The sequence below is a fragment of the Anticarsia gemmatalis genome, chromosome 23 (genome assembly GCF_050436995.1).
Source record: "Anticarsia gemmatalis isolate Benzon Research Colony breed Stoneville strain chromosome 23, ilAntGemm2 primary, whole genome shotgun sequence".
Taxonomy (NCBI): Eukaryota; Metazoa; Arthropoda; class Insecta; order Lepidoptera; family Erebidae; genus Anticarsia; species Anticarsia gemmatalis.
The window spans coordinates 8,327,319-8,348,721 of NC_134767.1; the positions used below are offsets into that span (position 1 = coordinate 8,327,319).

At 33.3% G+C, this 21,403-nt stretch overlaps 1 protein-coding gene across 3 annotated transcripts in view; it reads right to left on the bottom strand.

Moving 5' to 3' along the window:
• Positions 1–21,403, bottom strand: part of LOC142983163 (facilitated trehalose transporter Tret1-like) — a 129,301-nt gene that overhangs the window by 7,082 nt on the left and 100,816 nt on the right. For all 3 annotated transcript variants that reach the window (XM_076130038.1, XM_076130039.1, XM_076130040.1), the window contains one exon: positions 3,660–3,847. In XM_076130038.1, the coding sequence (XP_075986153.1) occupies positions 3,660–3,847 (188 nt within the window). The remainder of the gene's footprint in view (positions 1–3,659; positions 3,848–21,403) is intronic.

Here is a 21,403-nt window from a genome sequence, read left to right on the forward strand (position 1 = left end):
AAATAACACTTAACAAGTCACTGTTTGAACAAAACATGAAGGCTGCTTTTATGAGTTTTTTCTCAGAAATAGTAAAGGTTCGAACACAACGGCGAATCGGATGCGAATGCGCAATGTCGAAAATGCGAAAGTCATCGTAAGAAAACGATTTCATGCATCGAGACGTCTTCCAGGTACACATTGTCATAAAGCAATCTAATATTTCAGATAAATTACCCATAGATAACATGATTTTTGAAATGATTACTATTACATTCTTAAAAGGATTCAATGTTAAGTCATTACCATGGCAAATGGCGCACATATGAGCTGAACGGTATTTGAATTGATCATACTCAAAACAGGCTTCAGTGTAAAGCAATCAGGGAAGCCTTTACCTATAAGTGGGACGATATAGACTAAAAATAATAATCTATACTAATATTATAAAGCTGAAGAGTTTGTTTGTTTGTTTGTTTGAACGCGCTAATCTCAGGAACTACTGGTCCGATTTGAAAAATTCTTTCAGTGTTAGATAGCTCATTTATCGAGGAAGGCTATAGGCTATATATCATCACGCTACGACCAATAGGAGCAGAGTACCAGTTAAAAATGTTACAAAAACGGGGGAAATTATGATTCTTTTTGTGACGCAAGCGAAGTTGCGCGGGTCAGCTAGTTATAATATATCTCGACGCAAATCAATTAACATGTTCTTGCGTATCAAATACATATTTATATTTAAATATTTTTTTTAAAAAATTATTGATATTTAAGAGATAAACAATAGAAACTAAATATTTTACCTACAGAATCTCATAATTATACGAAGCGAACGCAGTTTTGTGTACGCACCTTTACAATAAAGATCACAATATGCATAGAAGGTGCAAGTAGGTAATAAACTCTTCAACTTATTGCTCTATAAGATGATTGTTTTACCATGCATATGATTAGAATAAGACATTTATTATATGAGAAAACGATACAAGTATTGTTCTTGAATTGTGTATAGAAAATTCCGTTTTTGTATTGTCTATAATCGAATTAACATAATAGCGATTGAAATGGTTTTTTATTTGTATGACATTTTCTTTGATTTCTGAGAACTGTAGCTCGATTCTCTACTACTATCGACTATCGACAACCAACCTGTCATCCAGAAATTTTGTATGAAAATCTGATCAGCGCCTCTGACGGGCGTCGTAAGAAATATTTTGGTAGAACATTCTAAATGTCAAAATTTCTATACTCGACAGTACCGACTGCACAGAATTGCGTTACTGTATTATTTGTTTTGTTTAAGTGTTTTGGTATGAAGAACATTGTGTTTTGGAATAAAACGTTGGTCTCAAAATAATCTAGATTGAACAGAAACAGTTCACGAAGACGACTGTTACAAAATGTTTTAATCTAATTGGTTTTAAAGACAATAGAATAGTTTTATTCGCATATACGGCTGTCATTCCGCTCTCGTTGATTTTAGCGTGATGTTAGCCCAAAGTCGTATTTAAAGCTAGCCTATAGCTTCCCTTATAAACGCAGCTATATTGTATACACAAATCTGATTTATTCTTTTAGTGATATGAAACGTAACAATTATTTTCACCTCTCATTGAACGAGTTTTGCGAAAAATCACAACTACAAGCTACTCTATGAATCTTTTTCACTCATGTAAGAAGGTAATGATGTTTTCTCAAAACTTCTTCGCAACGACTGTTTGTTCTACAAGTATTTGCGAACAGAGCTTTTGTGTTAACTAGCTATTCATTCATATCTCTGCAATAGTAGTGGACACGAATGTCACGGAGTCTCGAGTTTGATTCCTCGAAAAGGCAATACTGTTACAGTTTCTCGATATTTTTGTTAAAATATTTGCGCCCCGGAGTTTGTAATGTGTAAAAGGTTCAAGTTACATGAGACTGTTAAAAAAGACTTTTATTAGTAAGTATAGCAGACAAGATACATATATTATAATGAATACATCAGAATTTTTTATTGTTTTTGGAACTACATATGACTAAATAGAAAAAATATACTAAAGCCAAATTAATCAAGTAAGCTAGAGTAAAAATTTAGATCAATATTTATTGACAGATTATTAGGGCAGATTAGACTATCAGTCAAATCAGCTACTTTTTATGAAATGTCAAAAACACATTTTGACATAGAAATATATGGTGTAGTGATGTTACTAACATCATATTTTTGTTGGGATCAAATGAGTGGTGAATAAAGTTTGTCGGTCAGTCTGTAGTAATTTTAATTTCAATAACTTAAGAATTTTGAGTGAATCTTTTACGAGTGCAAGTTTAATAACTTTTATCCTAGTCAACTACCCTATAACTATTGCCAACTGTTTTAACCCGTTATTTATAAAACCGTTAGCGCATTAGAATTGTATAAAATTCAATAGGAATTCAAATCGATTCGGTACATTTAAAGCCATAAACATATAAGATGTTCCGTACACCAATAATGTACATATTCCTTATTCAGTGATTCCTTACGATGCATTTGAAAAGTTACACATCATTTGAGAGAGCCTTCGAGGGCCCTTTATGTGACCAATTAAGGGACCGATAAAATATTAGACCCTGTGTATATAAAACTAGTTTTAGTATCTGGTTATGTCTGCTTTTCGATAATTTTCAGTTTATTTCTGTAAATTTTTCTACTGCCTCTGTGGTGGAAGTTAAGTAGTGTATTCGACTACTGATATCAAGGCCTCGGGTTTGATACCCAGGTTAAGTAAAGTGCTTTTTTTATTTCTTCTTGTTTATATAAGATTGTTTTCAATAGGAGAGAGCTAGTTTCTTATTATAATCAGAGTTTAATAACGTGGCGCAGTGGTTTACGTCGCCAAGCCGAAACCATTGCATCGGGAGGTCGTGGGTTCAATACCCACACGGAGCAATAACCTATTTGAGCGATCCACAAATAATTGTTTCTGGTCTGGCTGTGCTTTGTGTCTGTTAGTTGTATGTTTATAAAAGTCCCCGCGACACAAGAGCAAGTCTCTATAAATAAAAAGAGGAAATAGTAGACCGACCTGAGAATCGAACCCAAGATTTTGTGATCAGCAGTCGTATTCACTACCACCCAGACCACATCCACAGTACAGACATACAAACAAACAAATTTCTATAATTTTATCGCAATACAGTTAGTTTGGAGCATTTAAATTGAATAGGCTTTCTTCCAAGTAATGGTGAAGCCTTGTAAGGTACTGAATGACAATACGCAAGCAATGCTCTAAGATGGTGGTCGTAAATTGATTGGAGTTGATTTACTTTGGTGTTACTGATGAAATAAGTGAAGTGTTTGTATTAAAAGATAAATCGATACAATTTGAGGAACATTCGTTCTTAATACAACACAATTATTTTTTTATCAGGCGCTCATAGTCATCTGTGCTCACCGGTCGGTAAACGATCTGTGGGTTAAACCTTGGTGCGGTTATTCCACAGATGGGTGACCGCATATTGGTATTTGAACAGGGCGTCTCTGTGTAACGGAGGGCACGTAAAAGTTGGTCCCGGTTGTTACCAATTAAGATTATAGTCGTAAAGCCACGATAAAGACATTCGTGGAGATTGACCACTTATCATACGAAAAAAAAAAGAAAAATTTGGGCCACCGAAGAAGTTTGCTAACTACTGTACCAAAAGTAACTTACTTGTGTAGTCATATTGATACAGCAAATAAGCATGCCCCCGCAGAACGAAGCGGCCGATATCATATGCACGCCAGTCGACAGGGCTGTCGCCAGCCACGCGAGGGTGTACGGCAGGGCTGTCGCGATCAGCACGGTGCGGCGGCCGAGACGCATCGCCATGCCGCCCAGGATGCCGCCGATGAATGCACCTGGAGACAAGAGAGAGAGGATTAAATGGTGATGAAAACTGTGTCATTTGTAGAAGTAAACTTGCAGAAAGAAAATATGTATTAACAAATGATTTTTCATGTTTCAGGCTGCCATCTACATGTAAATTAACCCATTTTATTATAATGACTTAAACAAAATATTTTCGTGAGCAAAAAGCTTAAGTATTCCCAAAGAACATTGCAAGTCCCTGTAACGTATTACACAACATAGAGACAAAAAAAACTTAATATACGTAACAATACAAGAACCCTTTGACAACTCGTACAAGGTTGAATACCGAAGTTTAGTCAAACAGATTGTTTCAGGAAAAGGGAGAAATATTCTTAACACAGAACAAAATGAAATATCAATGTGTGAGGAGAATTCTTTACAAACATTGATAGATCGGTCAAGGCTAAAATAATAGGGGAGTAATTTTGTTTGAAGACGGTGTATTTTGCTTTCCTACCTTACCTTACTGTACCGTATGCTTTTTTCCCAGTACCCCCTAGGTAGTAAGTAACCAGAGAACGCCAATTAGTACGATCCTTAGAAACCTCCCTTGCTTCATTCACACACTTGTGAGGAATACTTCTTAAATAATTAATACTATACAAAATCTAAACTCTCTTCAACTAGAATGAAAATTGCCATTTGTCCAAACTGCGCTGGCCAAAGAGTTCATTAAAAATTATAATGACAACTTAAACGTGGAAGGTATGTTCATTCATACTAAATTGAAAAGTCTGTATTCATGTCTATTACATTTTTAAGCTAATTTTCTTGCCACTTTGCTGATCTTGCAGTTGTAATCTGACTGCAGTCATGTCAATTTACAACTCCCAAAATAAGAACTAGTCTAGTAGTGCGAGATATTGTTTCGAAATGGACCTAGTCATATTTTAGTAAATATGGACCACTATTGTATATTTTCCAAGATGAAGCAATAATTCCATTCTTTTTCAAGCATAAAATATACGATTTCACAATCAACGATTTGGCTATTCACTTCAACAACTTATTTAGTTCACGCAAACATAACACTAAAAATAAACTCGATTTATTTATCCGCAACTTTCTCACCCTTTTAAATCCCTTGATCCACTAATCGATAAGTTATAAATTACTTCTAACGACACGCGTAGGCAGAGCCGGGTTAATTTATTAGTGTATTCGTGTCTATTTAGGAGTGCAGTATAAATCTCTTAGCGGCAAGTTTCTTTGAGAACACGGAAGAAATGTGTGAACGCGTTAGTCGATTCGGAATGGCATTTCTGGGAAATTATCTTCGCTATGCCTTTGTGCAGGCGTTTGAAAGGTAATTGATGTTAATTATGTTTGTTTTAATAGGAATTATAATCTGTATTAAAATGAACATTTATCTCGTATCGCGGGCATTTTTACCAACAACAGAACTTACAAATGCATTTTAAAAAAGTATTCTACAGCTCTCTTCTAAGGCTCTACCTTCTTAACCGGCCTTAAATCAATTACCTGTCATTTTGACTACTAAAAACGTCATTTTGACCTAAGTCAATCATCAAATGATTTACGGAAACAAGTTTAACCAGACTTGAAACGATTGTATTTTGGACATCAATCAAATAAACAAACAGAAAAGTTCTTTAGCTTTAGTATATTACTATAAATATGGGTTTGTAATAACAAAATTGCAAATACTTTGAAATCCCTTCTGTTTTATTTCTTTAATACTATCAATCAACGCATCACTTTATCCCTTAGCAAATATAATTCTATGAAGTTCCCAGTTAAACAATAATATTTATATTACTAGCTATAAAATATAGTTTTCTTTGAAGTGGAAATCATACAATTTATAAGATGATGTTACACTGTTACGCAAAATCTTATATACGCTTAGTTTTTGTCCGTGGATAGTTGCAGGAGATATTTTACTAATTATTATGTTTATGTCGGGACTTAAACAATGACTTGTCCACGCACGATAACGAAAAAATCTGTAGATTACAGAGTACGTACGTATTTCGTAAAATATTGAAGGTTTAAGACCTTACTCTATTTCATTTTGACACGTAGTATACAGCATCGGATGAGCATGCATTACATTCTTGTACCATATATTTCGACCATCATTTTGAAACAGATAGAATTGTGACAAGATTTCAACAAATATTCATTTTTCATCGACTGTAGCTCAGTGCTTCAGCCGTGAAAACGTAACAGACAGACAGACAAACATATAGAGACTTTCGTTATATGAATACAATTAATCTTCTCATACAACGTTCCCGTTGTGCAATTTGAAATACATACATGTTGTAACGAACTAGAAGTTTTCATAAACACACACTGACGTCATCAATTTGTTTGAGCGTTGTAATATATTTTGTATTCAATCTGTAATGAGCACATTACCATATTTATTTATGGTTTGATTGTTTTAAAGTAAATATTCTGCAATGGCTGAGAGCTTCGTAAAAGAAAATGTTGTTTTTTCAATTCATTGTTTTGTGATATTTTTTGTATAACATGCGTCTCTGACTAGGTCGGTAGTGTACTGTTGATTACGAAGTCTCAAGTTCGATTCCTCGGTCGGGAAAAGTTCTATATTCATACATTATATACATGATATGTAGTTATTCCCAAAGGTGTGGTCAGAGATGTAACACACCCACGTTTAGCCATTTCTTTGTTAATCGCATATAAAGGGCGAGTCTATTGTCATTTACCGAACACGTTACCAAATTCCGGACTACAAATGAGAGATAATCTAATATAAACAAAAATCTGAGATCAATAGAAAAGAAAGTAATAAAAAAATTACCCGACTCAGGAGTCGAACCCAAAACCTCGTGTACAATACACTACTAACCGCGCAACAGAAGCATTTAAATCAATATGGATAACATTTTGAGAAGTACAACACAAGGAAAGACATAGTTATATTTTCAAAAGAAATGCAACCCAAGCTGCGTGTTTAAAGTTACAAAATGTGCAGTTACAAAATATTTTCCAAACAATCTTCCTCTTAATATATCAATCGGCATCAGTTTGAGCGATAGCACTATGTAAATATAAACCCGTCTGTCTGTACGTTTATTTTAGTCTGAACATTGCGATTGGAGCTGAGATTCAACAGATTAGACGCTATAGAACTGTTGTTACTACGTTGTGTTGAAATTTGTTACAGTATGAAATTTTTGTTGTGTAAGTCTGTTTAAAAATGTGAAGTATATTTTTTTCTAGTATGAGTTTGTTGGTGTGTTGTTAGTCTGTTTAAAGGTAATAAAATATGTGTTTTAAGTAGGTATGTTGTTTGTTAACCAGTTTTAATTTGAAAGAAGACTACAGATTTATTTTAGGCAGTAGGTATAGAAGTAAAAAAAATATTGAAAGATGTTGTTTTTCGTAGTCTCACCAATGCAATGGTGCTCTTAAACTGGCTTTTTAGCAAAAACCACAAAATCTTTGTTAAGATCGAAATTGCTATTATTCAATTTATCGTATTGATTTTTAGAGGGCGTGATTTTCTTTTCCAAAAACCTGACACAGTAAATTTAGCATGAGTCTAGTTTAATTGCTAAATCAAACTCAATATAGTATTTTTTTAAATAACACAAATATTGAGGCATATAAGTAAGAATCCTTTTCTCTTTCTGTCTATAGGCAATCACCATCTTTAAATTCTTATTTAAAGACGATTCTAATAAAACAAAAGAATTACAAAAAACATTGTTCCTCAGACACAAAAAGAACCGGCTTCTCTTAAAACAAAGGCAAAACCACGATTCGCTGAAAGAGAAGATATTAAACAGATATTGTGTAAAGCAAATAAACTGAAAATCATCCCATTTGTAATACCAGTCAACATTACAATGAAAAATGTTGAACACTCGGATTTGTTAAGGAGCTTGCAGAATACGTCTAAAAAGTTTTAATGATATCCTTAGAAACTTAACAAAAAAATTGAAAAAATTGATGAAATTACTTTACAAAAACCTCCTGCAATCGCATGAATAAAAAGATGTATTATTAATGATTACTTACTATTACTTTTTGTTTTTACTCTAATAGAGACAAAAACATGAAAAGAAAAATTGTACTACGAAAATCATTTATTTCATCTGAATATTTCACCTATGACTGGTCTGCAAAGTGCGAGTCTTCGGGGCAAAGAAAATGTAAGAACTCCGGTATAATTTTGCTTCCTAACGTTTCAACCAAATTTCATTGCAGCAGTATATCACGCATTTCACTCAAAATAACTTAAACATTTGAAGAACTTTACAACCACAAACCCACGAAAATACAATCTTAAATAAGCCCATCAACAACCTCACCTTACAATGAATCACCACCAATTTTTGATTAATTCACCGCTCTAAGCTCCTGTCATAATCTTATACGCAAAGCAACTGCGCCAGTTGCATCGCCTCCGACAGTGTGTACACGACGCAACGTTAACTAATGATGTCGGCTGCAATATCTCTGACTTACAATCTGACTGGAGAACATGATGTTTTGTAATCCATCGTTTAGTTAAGGAGATGTACTCTAGTTTGAGCTTTTGAGGTTTTACTTTCGTTTTTTTATTCGATTTTTTACAGACTTTTTTATTTTTCTAACCTCTTTAAATTTACAATCGACTATCGTTAACCGATTAAGTATTGCAAAATTTTGTAAGAAGTATCAGCTCGGCGTCCCTGACGTATTACACTAGAATGTTTATATTTATAATTATTAGTGTCAAATACAAGTTGTTCTTTGGTATCGAGTGCAGAAAATAGCACATCAGATTCCCTTAACACAAAAATCATTCTTCTACTATATTAAAAAAGGTACCTATATGAAATCAAAAATAAGATTTTTAAATTTGTCTCTTTTTAAATCACAAGCTTTAGCTCGTGAATACTCTTTTCCTAAGAGAAAATAATTACTTCCTTACTTACTGAAATTTAACTTAACTACATGCGAAGTTAATGCGTACAGACATACCAAACGAACACCCAGACAAACTTTCGCACTTAACGCCATCAAAATCCAATATATTAGCTATAAATAGCGCGAAATCTGCCATTTGAGGAACAAAACGACGAGTCGCATGCCTCTCGGACAGATGAACGATATATCACTTGATTTTATTTACTCATTGTCTTAGGAACTCTTACACATTTAGATTTAGTCTCCTTGTACAGTTGGAACCAAAAATATGTATACAATTTCACATTTTCAAAACTTTTTTACTAACCAAAAAAATTTTTGTAATGTCACATTTTCAAAACCTCTCTAGTACGAAATTTTTAATACTGTCTAAACATTGTCATGTGCAATTAACAACTTTAAACTATGTACAGTCAGGAACAAAAAAGTTTTATTTTATTTTATTACTAAATGTGAATATTAATAAATAAATACTTTAGCAATAAAAAATTAAATCGCTGCATCCGTTAGGGAGTTATGATGCCACGGACAGACAGACATATCAAACCTATAACACCACTCTTTTTGCGTCGCGGGTTAAAAAGAATCAAAAATATGTATACATAGACACTATTTCAAAACCTTTCTATTATCTTTAACCTAAACAAAATCAGGAATCTGACTTGTTTTTCCGTAAAAAAATGTGCATGCAAATAGCGTTTCAGAAGATTAAGTATGTTCAGCAACTTTTGTCTTTTGTCAAAAATGTGTATGCATCGAAATATATTCAAAGGTAATTTTATCAATGGAAATACTGAAATTACTAGTGTATACTCAAAAGTAATAATGAAACTGATATTTTCATACAAAAAAGTATGATTGAAAATATGTATGACTTTGTACACATATTTTTGCCACTGACTGTCCTTATTGATTTACGCAGAACGATGTTGTTCATAAAGATTTATGGGTATTTTGCGAAAAATTCTGGATTATGTCTTTTTTTGGGATTTGTTTGTTTTTGAGTGTATATTAAATGTTTGTTAAATTTTTCAGGAATGTCTGTCCTGTTTTATTGAATTATATTTTTAGTACAATGTTATTTTTGGGGCAAAATATAAGTATTACTTAATTCAGTTTTTTTACATTACTCTGACAGTTTTAAACTACTTGGCAGTAGTTGTTCATAAAATCAGCCAAATATCGTCTTTTTGTTATGCTATTAAATAAATCTCTTTAGAAAAACGTAATAAATACACAAAAAATGTTGTCTAAATCATATAACGCTTTCGTCCTGGGCGAAAATCGAACCCACGACTTCCATACCAAACCACTTATCCACCATTCATTACCAACTGCCAACTCAACATACATACAAATAAACACCAGATTGATATAAAATGAATAGGAAATAGCTTCAACGAACAACCGGTGAGAAAGTAGACTAGTTTACGTTCTAGACATGGAGACTCAGTCTGAGTGACGTTACAGTACTACTTCACGCCACCCACTGAGGTAAAACTACTTTTATCGTAATTGGACGGCTTTAGGGTATGGACACACAGTCGAAAATGCAGTTTGTAATAAAACTAGCTGACCCGCGCAACTTCGCTTGGGTCACATTAGAGAAAATGGGTGAAATTCTTCCCCCGTTTTGGTAAAAATTTTTACTGGTGATGATGTGATGATATATAGCCTATAGCCTTCCTTGATAAATGGGCTATCTAACACTGAAAGAATTTCAATTTTCAATCAAATCGGACCAGTAGTTTCTGAGAGTAGCGCTTTCAAACAAACAAACAAACTCTTCAGCTTTATAATATTAGTGTAGATGTTTGAAATGCCAATTTATTTGTTATTTGTTTGTCGGCTTAACATTTATTTAAAGTACTGTTAAAAAGTCCCCAGCCCGCACTTGGCTAGTGTGGTGGACTCAAGGGCTTACCTCTCTCGTTCGGGAGAAGACCCTTGCCCAGGAGTGGGACAAAAATGAGTAATAAAGAAGTTTTAAACTAACGCGCAAGTCCCTTTGAGAGGGTTTCTTTCTGATAAAAAAATGTTTGTTCGACTTCTAGCCAAAACTAAATTATTGCCTCGGCTTGAAATAACATGCTTTGTGTTTCTAATTACAATTTTACATTGTCTTTAGTTTTTTGTCAAGAAAACAAAGTTGGTCTAGTCATTTTTGCATAAAACGGGAACAAACATACAATCTCACATTTTCTTTTTTCAAAAAATAATAATATTTTATAGGACGTGTACTTGAAAGGAAATCGATTAACGCACGTAAAAAATCTCTATCATAAATATTTTAATACCAGAAGTATGGCAGCCATTTTGGTATGCATCAAGCTTTACACAAACCGCTTCAGGGTGATGAATTTAATTCAATTATCGATAATAAACAACAATTTGTAGTAATTTCGAGGCACTCTTTATAATAAATTGAAAGCGGGATCATATTTTAAATTTATTGTTTGTATGAAAAGCATTAACTTTGTAGTTATGCCCAAAAAAGGTATTTTAAAAGCTTAATTCAACTTATTACGATGATGTTTTAAAATGTTCAACATATTTTAAGACTTGGTGTTTTCTTTTCATATTTTTATGTTCATCCTATACTTTGTTATACTGTTTCTGTGCATTCTAATGGATAAGCCTCAGATAGTTTAACCAATAGGTAAATCTTCACTCAAAGTTCTCGAAGCTTAAGAGTGTTACTACAAATTTTATTGTTAACCTTTCAAAAACAGACTTACTACAATCCTTTAACTTGATTATCCAATAGACATCAATACACCAAATATCTCAATACATAAATACATTCAAAACCTTGCTTACCCATCCTAAACCAGACCTGACTAAAATCCCTTAACTTTCCTATCCTTCTACATACAAAATAATCTTTATGATACACTTAAGTCTAAAATGACAACATTGACAACATTAAACCAACAATAGCCAATATTTTAAAATAAATTGAATAGTGAACTATAATCACAAACTCTGCCCACGTTACTTAGAGTAAGCGGCGTGATAGTAAAGTTTCACTTAAGAAAGTTGTTAACGTATAGAAACATAGATACTGTAGTTTATAGGGAAATAACGTGGTTGTAAAAGCATGTAAACTTTTAACATGCAAACATGTTTTTCCTTCAGTAGCGTCAAAACGGCTGAGCTGATTTTGATGAAATTTGACATTGTTATAGATTGTTTTAAAGAGAATAGGCACATTTCTCCATAGATGAAGATGCAGACCACTAGGAACTGATATTTTTACAAATATGAAAGTCTGTCTATTTATATACCTATTTTTAACAACTAAAAGACTGAACGTATTGAAAATATTTTTCGAATTTTTGTGATTGTTCTATATTCATGCAAAAACTGAACTAATAGTTGAAACAATGTAGGAAAAAGTGTATAAACCAGTAAAAACCAACAGTGTCAACTATTAGAGAATACGACTACCTGAGAGTCGAACCCAAACCACTATAATCGTTGTTTATACCCGTTACGTCTGTACTACGTCAAAGTCTCGCAAAATAATAACATCTTGCATAATTTTAGTTTATATTTGTAAATATTTTGATGTAACAATATTTCAGTTAGCAAATGCGGTAACAAGAACTAAAATCATATAAATTGCTAACTATTTCCCGTGACTTCGACCGACAGAAAAGATTTCCCTGTAAAAATGCTTCCTATATCTTTATGTTAGTTATAAAAGTTTCAAGAAGTATATCCATTTAGTCGCCCGTCGTAGCTCAGTGGATAAGGTGGCCACCACACCACTACCAGTTGGTCGGGAGGTCGTGGGTTCGATTCCCAAAATAAATAATTATTTAGTGTCATGTGTCTTATAGGAAAGATTTTCTTTAATTGGTTATTTGCAATTGTTATCATATACTTGCTGTAATTTTATCCAGCAGGTAGGTTAACCTTAGCACTAAAATGACTAAGCATTTACTACACCTAAAATACTACATCACGGAATCGAAGCCGGACCTTCAATAAATAATGTACAGCAAACAAATCAAGACAAGCTATCGGTTGTTTAACTATAAATCAACAGAATCAGCGAGTGCTGCCGCGTGATAAAATTATAGTCATAAATTATAATAGTAGTTTATTTATTATAAATAGTTTGACTGCCTCTGTAGCGCAGTCGGTAGCATATCCGACTACTAATCATGAAGCCTTCGATTCGATTCCCGAATTGGACTTTGAAGTAGATTATTTCTCAATAGTAGCCTAGAGTTTGATAACGTGCCCGGTATATGGCAATAGGCTTGCCACCTATGACATGGAACTAACATTGGTAATGGTGAACGTGGGTGTATTTCATACCCTTCGAGTTTAACCGACTTGGACAGACTTAACTGGACGTCCACGGGAGAGGCCTTTGCTCAGCAGTGGGACACGGAATATCTGCCACCTATATCCTAGATTCCTATAACCGCACTATTGCCCAAATTTCCCCTCCATTTTCCAGTTAAACGTAAGATTCCCAAGATGAGTTGTAAAAACGTTAGCCAAATTCCATAGCAGAATGTTTTTAAGGCCAAAAGAAAAAGGGAAAATGGAATAAGGATAAAACAAAGAGAATATTAGTAGCATTTAAAGTAGGAAGCTAAGTTTCCTTTAAAGAATATTAACTTCGTGTCTCTATATTTACTTGTCATACAGGATGTACTCAAGATTGATATCTATAAGGATTAATACTATTTGCACTGATCATTGATAACCTAATATTGGAGTTTGTTCTGATAAGAGACTGTAATGATAGATAATTATAGAACGTGTTTCCTTCGTCTATAGTATACGACTGTTGATCACGAGGATTCAGGTTCAATTCCCGGTTTAATTAACTGCTATTGGTCTATTCTAATTATATTAGAATACTTCTGAATAGTAGTTCGGACTTTAGTATATAGCTTGCCTTGTTTTACATGGGACTACCATTGGTAAAACGTTTTTTTGGTGTTTTAAACGTCTCTGCCTATCAGTCCACTGGGTATAGCAGGCGCGATATGTGAGTAACATAATAAACTAGCCGCCCGACCCAGGTTATTACAGTTATTTTACAAAAAAACATCGTTTACAACTTTAATACATTAGCCTTTCTTTTTAATCACCTTATCTTTTAGAAAAAAACCTCATCCGTAGTTTTAAAGATCTAAGCATACATACAGACAGACACAGGGACAGACACTCAAAGAGACTTTACTCTATACAAAGTAGTGATGACGAAACGTGGATGTACATCTTTTACCTCTGCCTACACTTTAGGGCATAACCGGCGTAATGTTATGCATGCATGTAAGCCATAATCCGTAACTAGCTAGTTATCAATATATTTTGCATGACACGGAAATCGAATTCATAATCAGCCAATAACTTTAGACCACCCAACCACTTAAGATTACTCACAAAACATAATATTGTAATATATAAGCATCATTATATAAATTACTAACACTATTTCCCTCACGAAGTAGCTATTAGTTTAATCATTATCGATCTAGCTCGCAGGATGTATTGCTAAACATATAATGATGGTTTTATGGTGTCTTTAATGATGGTAAACGGTAGCCATGATTGGTAAAGATGATGATAGAAAAACTGCATTTTAAGGACGTGTTTAGCAAATGTTGTGTCGATTGCCAATTGCCCGGTTTCTGAAGCGCATTTAGCGGAAGTTGATCTATTGGAACGGTCATTTTTATATGTGCTTAAACGCTGTTGAATAGATAAACTACCGCTAAATGTACCTCACTGTAGTCTTTAGAACCTCGGGTTCGATTCCGGGTAAACAAGAGCCATTGAAGTATTTGTATAATTTTTAATAATTATTGATTTCACCTGAAGTTCGGAAAAACGCCCGGTAAATAGCAAGAGGCTCGCCCCATATAATATGAGATTAATATTGTACACTAGCTGACCCCGTAACTTCGTATTGCCTAACTGCCGATTTTTAATAAATAAATAATTCAAAAATGATTTTTTCCTCCGTAGCATCATCCCCGTTCTTTAATCTTTATATATATATCATTCTTCTGTAAGTGTGTATGTCACTGAACTTCTCTTAAACGACTGGACCGATTTTGATGAAATTTTTTGTGTGTGTTCAAGGGGATCTGAGAATGGTTTAGATTCACAATTTTGTCCGCTGGACAATGTTTTTTTATTTAATTTTTATGGCAAAACAACGTTTGCCGGGTCAGCAAATAGGGATTCATTTTTACATATTGTACATTTTTAAACGTGGATGTACTTCATAAATATCTGGATACATTCTTGATATACTTCGTACGACTGTTATAAATACATAGTTTATCCAACAATCGCGACTGACTCCTAGATTAATAGTAGTAATTTCAAATCAAAACAAACAATTATTTACAAGACACAGTACCGTGTAACACAAGTTGCTCAACGGTTATTAGACCAGTCCTTTTATGGCGAACAAGGCGCTAAAGGGCCCGAGCCTTGGGCCCAAAACGTCATAGATATCGACTCTTTGACGTACGCTGTTGCATTTGCATTTAAGCTTGCGAAATTGTGTTTTTGAAAATGTTATAACGAAATGTAGAGGTAGAAATAGTTAGGTTATACCTATGGTTCTTAAAAGATTACCCGGTTTACTTTGTGCACTTTGTTAATTAAGGAAATCACATTTATTGGGTTTAATAATATGTATGTGTTTAATGTTTGGGGCCCAAACTTTGGGCTAATGCTTATTGAGGTTGTATTTAATTTCTTAGTTAGATAATTAAATCTAAGGTATCAAAAAGTGTTAATTATTCTTCAGCAAATATAACATCTAAAAAAACAGATCAGATTTAGAGTTTGAGGATAATTATTTTCTTTGATATTACAATACTTTCATCCATTCGTGGACTAAGTTTGATGTATTTCATAAATTATGTAGTTAAAACAACTAAAGATAAACAAATCTGACTGAAATTACACCTGACAAAATGTAAAATAGTTTCAATATCATATCGAAATCAACACAATCATTTACCTCAATCTCAATAACTATAATAAACCCTTAATAAATATTCAAATAATCAAATTGATTTGAAACAATGAATAAGAAATGAATGTGTTTAATTATCTCAAGTAATATTTATGTCAACAACGTTTATTCAGTTGTTGTTAATTGAAAACCTGGTCCCTTGTCGCTGCTAATAAACCTGTCATGTTTTAATTATTGAGTTATTTTGCATTGGCAGATATGCTGAGATTAGTACTTTGTAGGGTGGAAATGAATCCATAGAAAGAAGGAATATATTAATAATAAATATAACCCATTAATATTCCAGTGCTGGACAAGGGTTTTTGCCAGAATGAGGATGTGGTTAAGCTGGCTGGCCACGCTGGCCAAGTGCGGGTGTAGGATTTTTGGAATGAAAACTTCTTAAACATTAAGAAATTTTCTATATGTATAGCTTTTCCCCGCGGTGAGATGTATCGGGGTAAAGATCCTATGTGATAATCCAGACTATAAACTTTAGTGAGCAAAATATAATTGAAATCTGTTTAGTAGTTTTGTAGTGAAGGAGTAACAAATAATCATCAATTGTTATTATTAACGTTCGCGTTTATAATGTTAATAAGATATGTTTTCCTAATAATATAACATGTAGAATACTGGTATTCAGCTGTAACCCGTGACACTGGAAGCCAACTCCAACATAGTTGGAAGAAAGGCTTAACTGATGATGATGCATGCATATGTACGTTTATCAATAATTTCCCTAGTTAAGATTGGAACCCATTACAACAGCACGACGGTAACTGAGACGAGGTGACCACATTAACCACTTAACTATGTATCCATACCATCGGATCTCCTATCAATCTTCACAATTATTTACCATCAAAACAACTACAATTATTGTTATTATAAACACCGTATAATAATGGACGTGATAGATTGTACTGATCCAACCCTATTATTTACTGTACCGTTAGTCCATGCTTGAAAATATTTAGGACAGTCAATGAAGATTTTTTTGTTTAAAACTTTTTATATTGCTTAAGATTAAAAATAATAATTTTGAGTTATTTCCAAAGTTATCGTCTTTAAATACAGTTTAATGCTACGCCAAACTTTTTTCTGGTTAAGATAGTTTTAAATTGGTATTTGACATGTAAAGAGCAATAATATACATATATTTTTATGAATATTTAAGGAACTTTAATAGTTAATTTGTCAGTTAATAAATTGTCTACCAGTTTGAGTAATAGAGCCAGTTAGAAGAACCGACAAGAAACTTTTTACCACAAGTTTTGAGAAATAACATATAATACGCAAAATGGGGAACAACCCATACACATTCTCAAACTTTTGTTAAGGGAAAATCATGGTGTTTTCATCTACATACAAAACATACGTCTACAACACGTGAAATCTCACGTTTCGTTTAAACTAAACACAGTATTCTTTCATTACAAATCTTTAAAAATAAACGTTTCGCGAAACTTTTAAGCTTTTTATATAGAATTACCTCATTTAATGAACGAACTGTTAAAACATTGAGCAGTGGTTTAGTAAAAACTACAGTTTGTTTGCCGACCGTACGCGAGTTATCGTTATTTGGGAGTTAGGGACGGGACGTGTGTAGTTGTCGATAGTAGTTTTTTCGATTGAAAAAACTACTATCGATACCATAATACCTAATATTAAAATTTTCTGAAAATTTATATTTGAAGTTTCTTTTTACTTGAACAGAGTCATGTATTGTCAGGTATGGCAAACTAAGTAATTGGGGTGGCTTTGCTGCGTTTGTAAATTTGAAAAACGCTAGATTGTTTTCATATCTAAACCGCTGAAACAACTATTTGTGGATCGCACAAATATTTCTTCCGTGTGGAAATCGAACCCACAACCTTCCGTCACACTGGTAGGCTGCTGTCACGCTGCGTGGCGACCATCTTAACCACCGCTCCACGGAGGCCGTCAAAGATTATTAATTTAATAACGGGGTAATAATGTTATTTTCTATAAAATATACGAAGACTCTATTTTATCAGACTGATCTATAATTAATAGTTTTCATGGTCAGTACAGGATATAAAGATTAATTAATTGATAATTTCTTAAGACACTGTACCGCTACTTTGAAAACTAGCTTCTTACCGCGACTTTGTCCGCATGAAACGATTTCTGGAAGTATCCTATATATACGGTAATCCAAGTTCTAAGCTAGCAGTGTACCAAAAAGCATTAAAATGCGCCAACTAGTTGTTTTCGCGAAGTTGTAACAAACAAACAAACATATATACATACATACATACATACACAAATCCACACTTACAAACATATATATATATTCACAGCGCAGATGTTATCGGTCGATGTAAATTATTACCATGACAACGCTATATTTATGTTTAGTCACATGCAGAACTGTATAGAAAATTGATATAAGACATCCTGAAAGATAGCGTTTTTTTTAATAGTTCTTGAAAAAAGTTACAGTTCAACTACATGACATTTTACTTCAGGGAATAATCAAGATTTACTAAAATTTTACAAGGGCTCAAACGCTCCCCATTGCATAAGTTTTTAATTACAGCTAAAATTTCCTCTATGCATGTATTTTTTTATTGACTTACTTTTTTTTGCTATTCTTTACTTACTGTTATAAATAGTAAAAAGCTGTTTAAATTTAAACCTAAAAGGCGCATTTAAATACAGCATTCCAGTTAAAAGTAAGTATACAAAAATACATAAAATCCAATTCAATAGCTCATTTTACAAATCGATATCAAAAAATTACCTATCAATTTTATTCCCTTCCCTATTTCGTACAGTGTACATTAACCGACTATTTTAAATATGAGGTGAAGACAAGGTAATTGTTAGGTGAAGTTTGCTCTGTGTTTTCGCACGGTGTGATTTAGTGCGAGCTCTGATTTATACGCTCAACTGTTTTGAGAGTGTCTTGTTATACGTTAGGCTGTGTGCGTATTTGAGACTTGAGTGAAAGAGATTTTTGTAGAATTATGTTCTCATAAAAATTACAATTAGAAATTAATTATTTACAATTATCATTCCAGAGTTTGGTATATGGCAATAGGCTCGCCCCCTATTACATGGGACTAACTTGCAAATTCGCGAATTGTAGGTGGATCTACATATTAGGTCGGGGAAAAAGTCTTTTCGCATTACAGTATGTATGAACTTGTAATAAAATACAAAAAAAACTGTTTCCCGACCTAATATATATCATACTTCTGCTTACACCTTAGCCTATGACAGAAATGAAAAAAAAATCTCGCTTTTTATATCCGATTGTCAAAATATTTGTTATTTCAATGCAACAAGAAGCGAACCCATTGGGAACTAGATTGGCATTCTAAATGTTAAACTCTAGATACTCGGGTGTCTGTCTGTCACATTACAGTAACGAAATTGCTAAAACGAATCAAGTTTGGGTTTTAAAATTAAATGTCTTAGGTATTCGAAATATGCACAATTCTGTTTCAGACCTTATACTCATGTATCATATTAATATGTTTGTATGTATGTATGTGCAAGAGTTTATTGTACGACTGTGTGAATGGGAGGTTGTTGACTTGAAATATTATATCATCGGATTATGATGATCAATCGCTGTTTGAGATTGCATGTGAAATGTTCTCGTAATATTTTGTATGTTTGTAGTTTGTATGTACTGCTTTATAGACTGTTTAAGTAAGTGTTATTGATATTTTACGATATAAAAATGAATGAACTATGTTTTGATGTTTTTGTATTGTCTTCAGTTAATTTCAGCTTAAAATTCTTAAAAATGTCCCAATTAAAAGGGTTTAGGTTGATTTTTCTAAACTAGACTCACGATTAATGGCATGCAGTCAAAGTTAGTTTTCTAATTCTGCCTTCTTCTATTCTAGTTAAAATATAACAATGATCTCTCTCCAACCGATTGTGGTGGCTTTGGTGACCAGTTCGACCCCTAATCGATACTGATGTACCCAGGGATGGCTAATATTGCCAAATTAACAATCGAAAACGTAGCCAATAGACATGCAGGCAGACAGACAGAGAGAGACATACAGAGAGACATACAGAGAAACAGACAGAGAAACAGACAGACAGACAGAGAGACAGACAGACAGACATCACTTGCATACAAACTCGATAATACAATTATAATCCGGAAAATTCGGGACCACTTCAATAAATTAATAGAAGATAAATGACTAAGTTGCAAATATCTAAGAAAAGCCGGATAACATCAAGTTACATAGAACAGAAGCCGGGCAGCTGAGTCAATGCGTGTGGTTAGTATTACGTGACTCATTACGAGTTATCGATTAATTAGCATCGATATTCTTGACTGTATTAATAGTTTGTTAACGGTTCTTGGCTGCAAGCGTTTAAAAATTAGATCATCATTTTCACGGGATTAACTGCAGCCTATGTATTTTAATATATTGTAGGCTTCTATGTACAGAAAGGATTTTGGTATCGCCTGGAATTTAATTAAATAATTAACCCGATTTCACCTGTAACTTCTAAACAATGATCCTGTTATTGTGACCAAAACTATTAAACCTGAAATGCTAAAGACTATGTATCCCCAGTTACTCTTATACCGTTAAAAGGTTTTCGAGGCAATGATAAATAAATAACTAATTTGATATTTTTATAAAAAATACAAGCCTTATTAATTCAATGTCTAGACTTTCACATCAATCAGAACTTACCGAATTGTAGTTAAAATTCACTAAACTAACTTCCGTTCGTGTGAAAAGATTTTCTGTGGTAAAAAATGTTAAGTGTTATTTTAGGTTACAGACTATCTGTGTGTCATACTTCATTAAAATTCGTTCATTAAAAGTAGTATTTTTTCGACACTCATCTATCCTCACAATATTTTGCATATAGGTAGAATATTATCAGGAAGATGGATAAACCTCGTTTTCCGTATTATCGACCCTATAAAAATCAAAAACAGTGATTGTGCAATACATTGTTGAGGTCATCGCTCCAGTGAATGACCCGGTGTCACTTCTCATTTGTTTTGACATCGCCGAATACTCGAGTGCATTGTTATTGCAATATACGTTCGTGGGGAAACTGTGTGAGAAAAAATATAGTGTAACTTAATAACAGTAATAATAAACTGTGTATATGAGAAAATTCTATACAGATTGGTTAGTCTCCACTTCTTATTTATTTGAAAACCAGGTACAGAACAAATACTCGTGTTTATCACACAAATATTTGTTCCGGGTGGGATTTGAACCCCCCACTCGCGGCGCGGTCACTGCGACAAACGTGCATTTTAAATGCTTACCTAAAATATTACCCTAGGCCTAAAGTAAAATTGCAATTTTACAACACAAGTTCTTACTTCCATTGAGTAGTTTTAGACACAAAACAAAAACCAAATATTTACCTACTTTTAATGCAATAGACATTACCTACATCCTTCAAAATAATGAATTGCATAACTAAAACAAGAAACCAAACATTCTAACTCCTCAGTTTTACAAACAAACAAACATAGACTTCCTCATTGGCTAACTTAAGCAATTACTTCTAAAACGTATGCCCGTCTGTGCATACTCAGCTTGAAAACAACTGAACCTTTGCTGATAATTGTTTGACGAGCCTTTCGAGTGCTAAT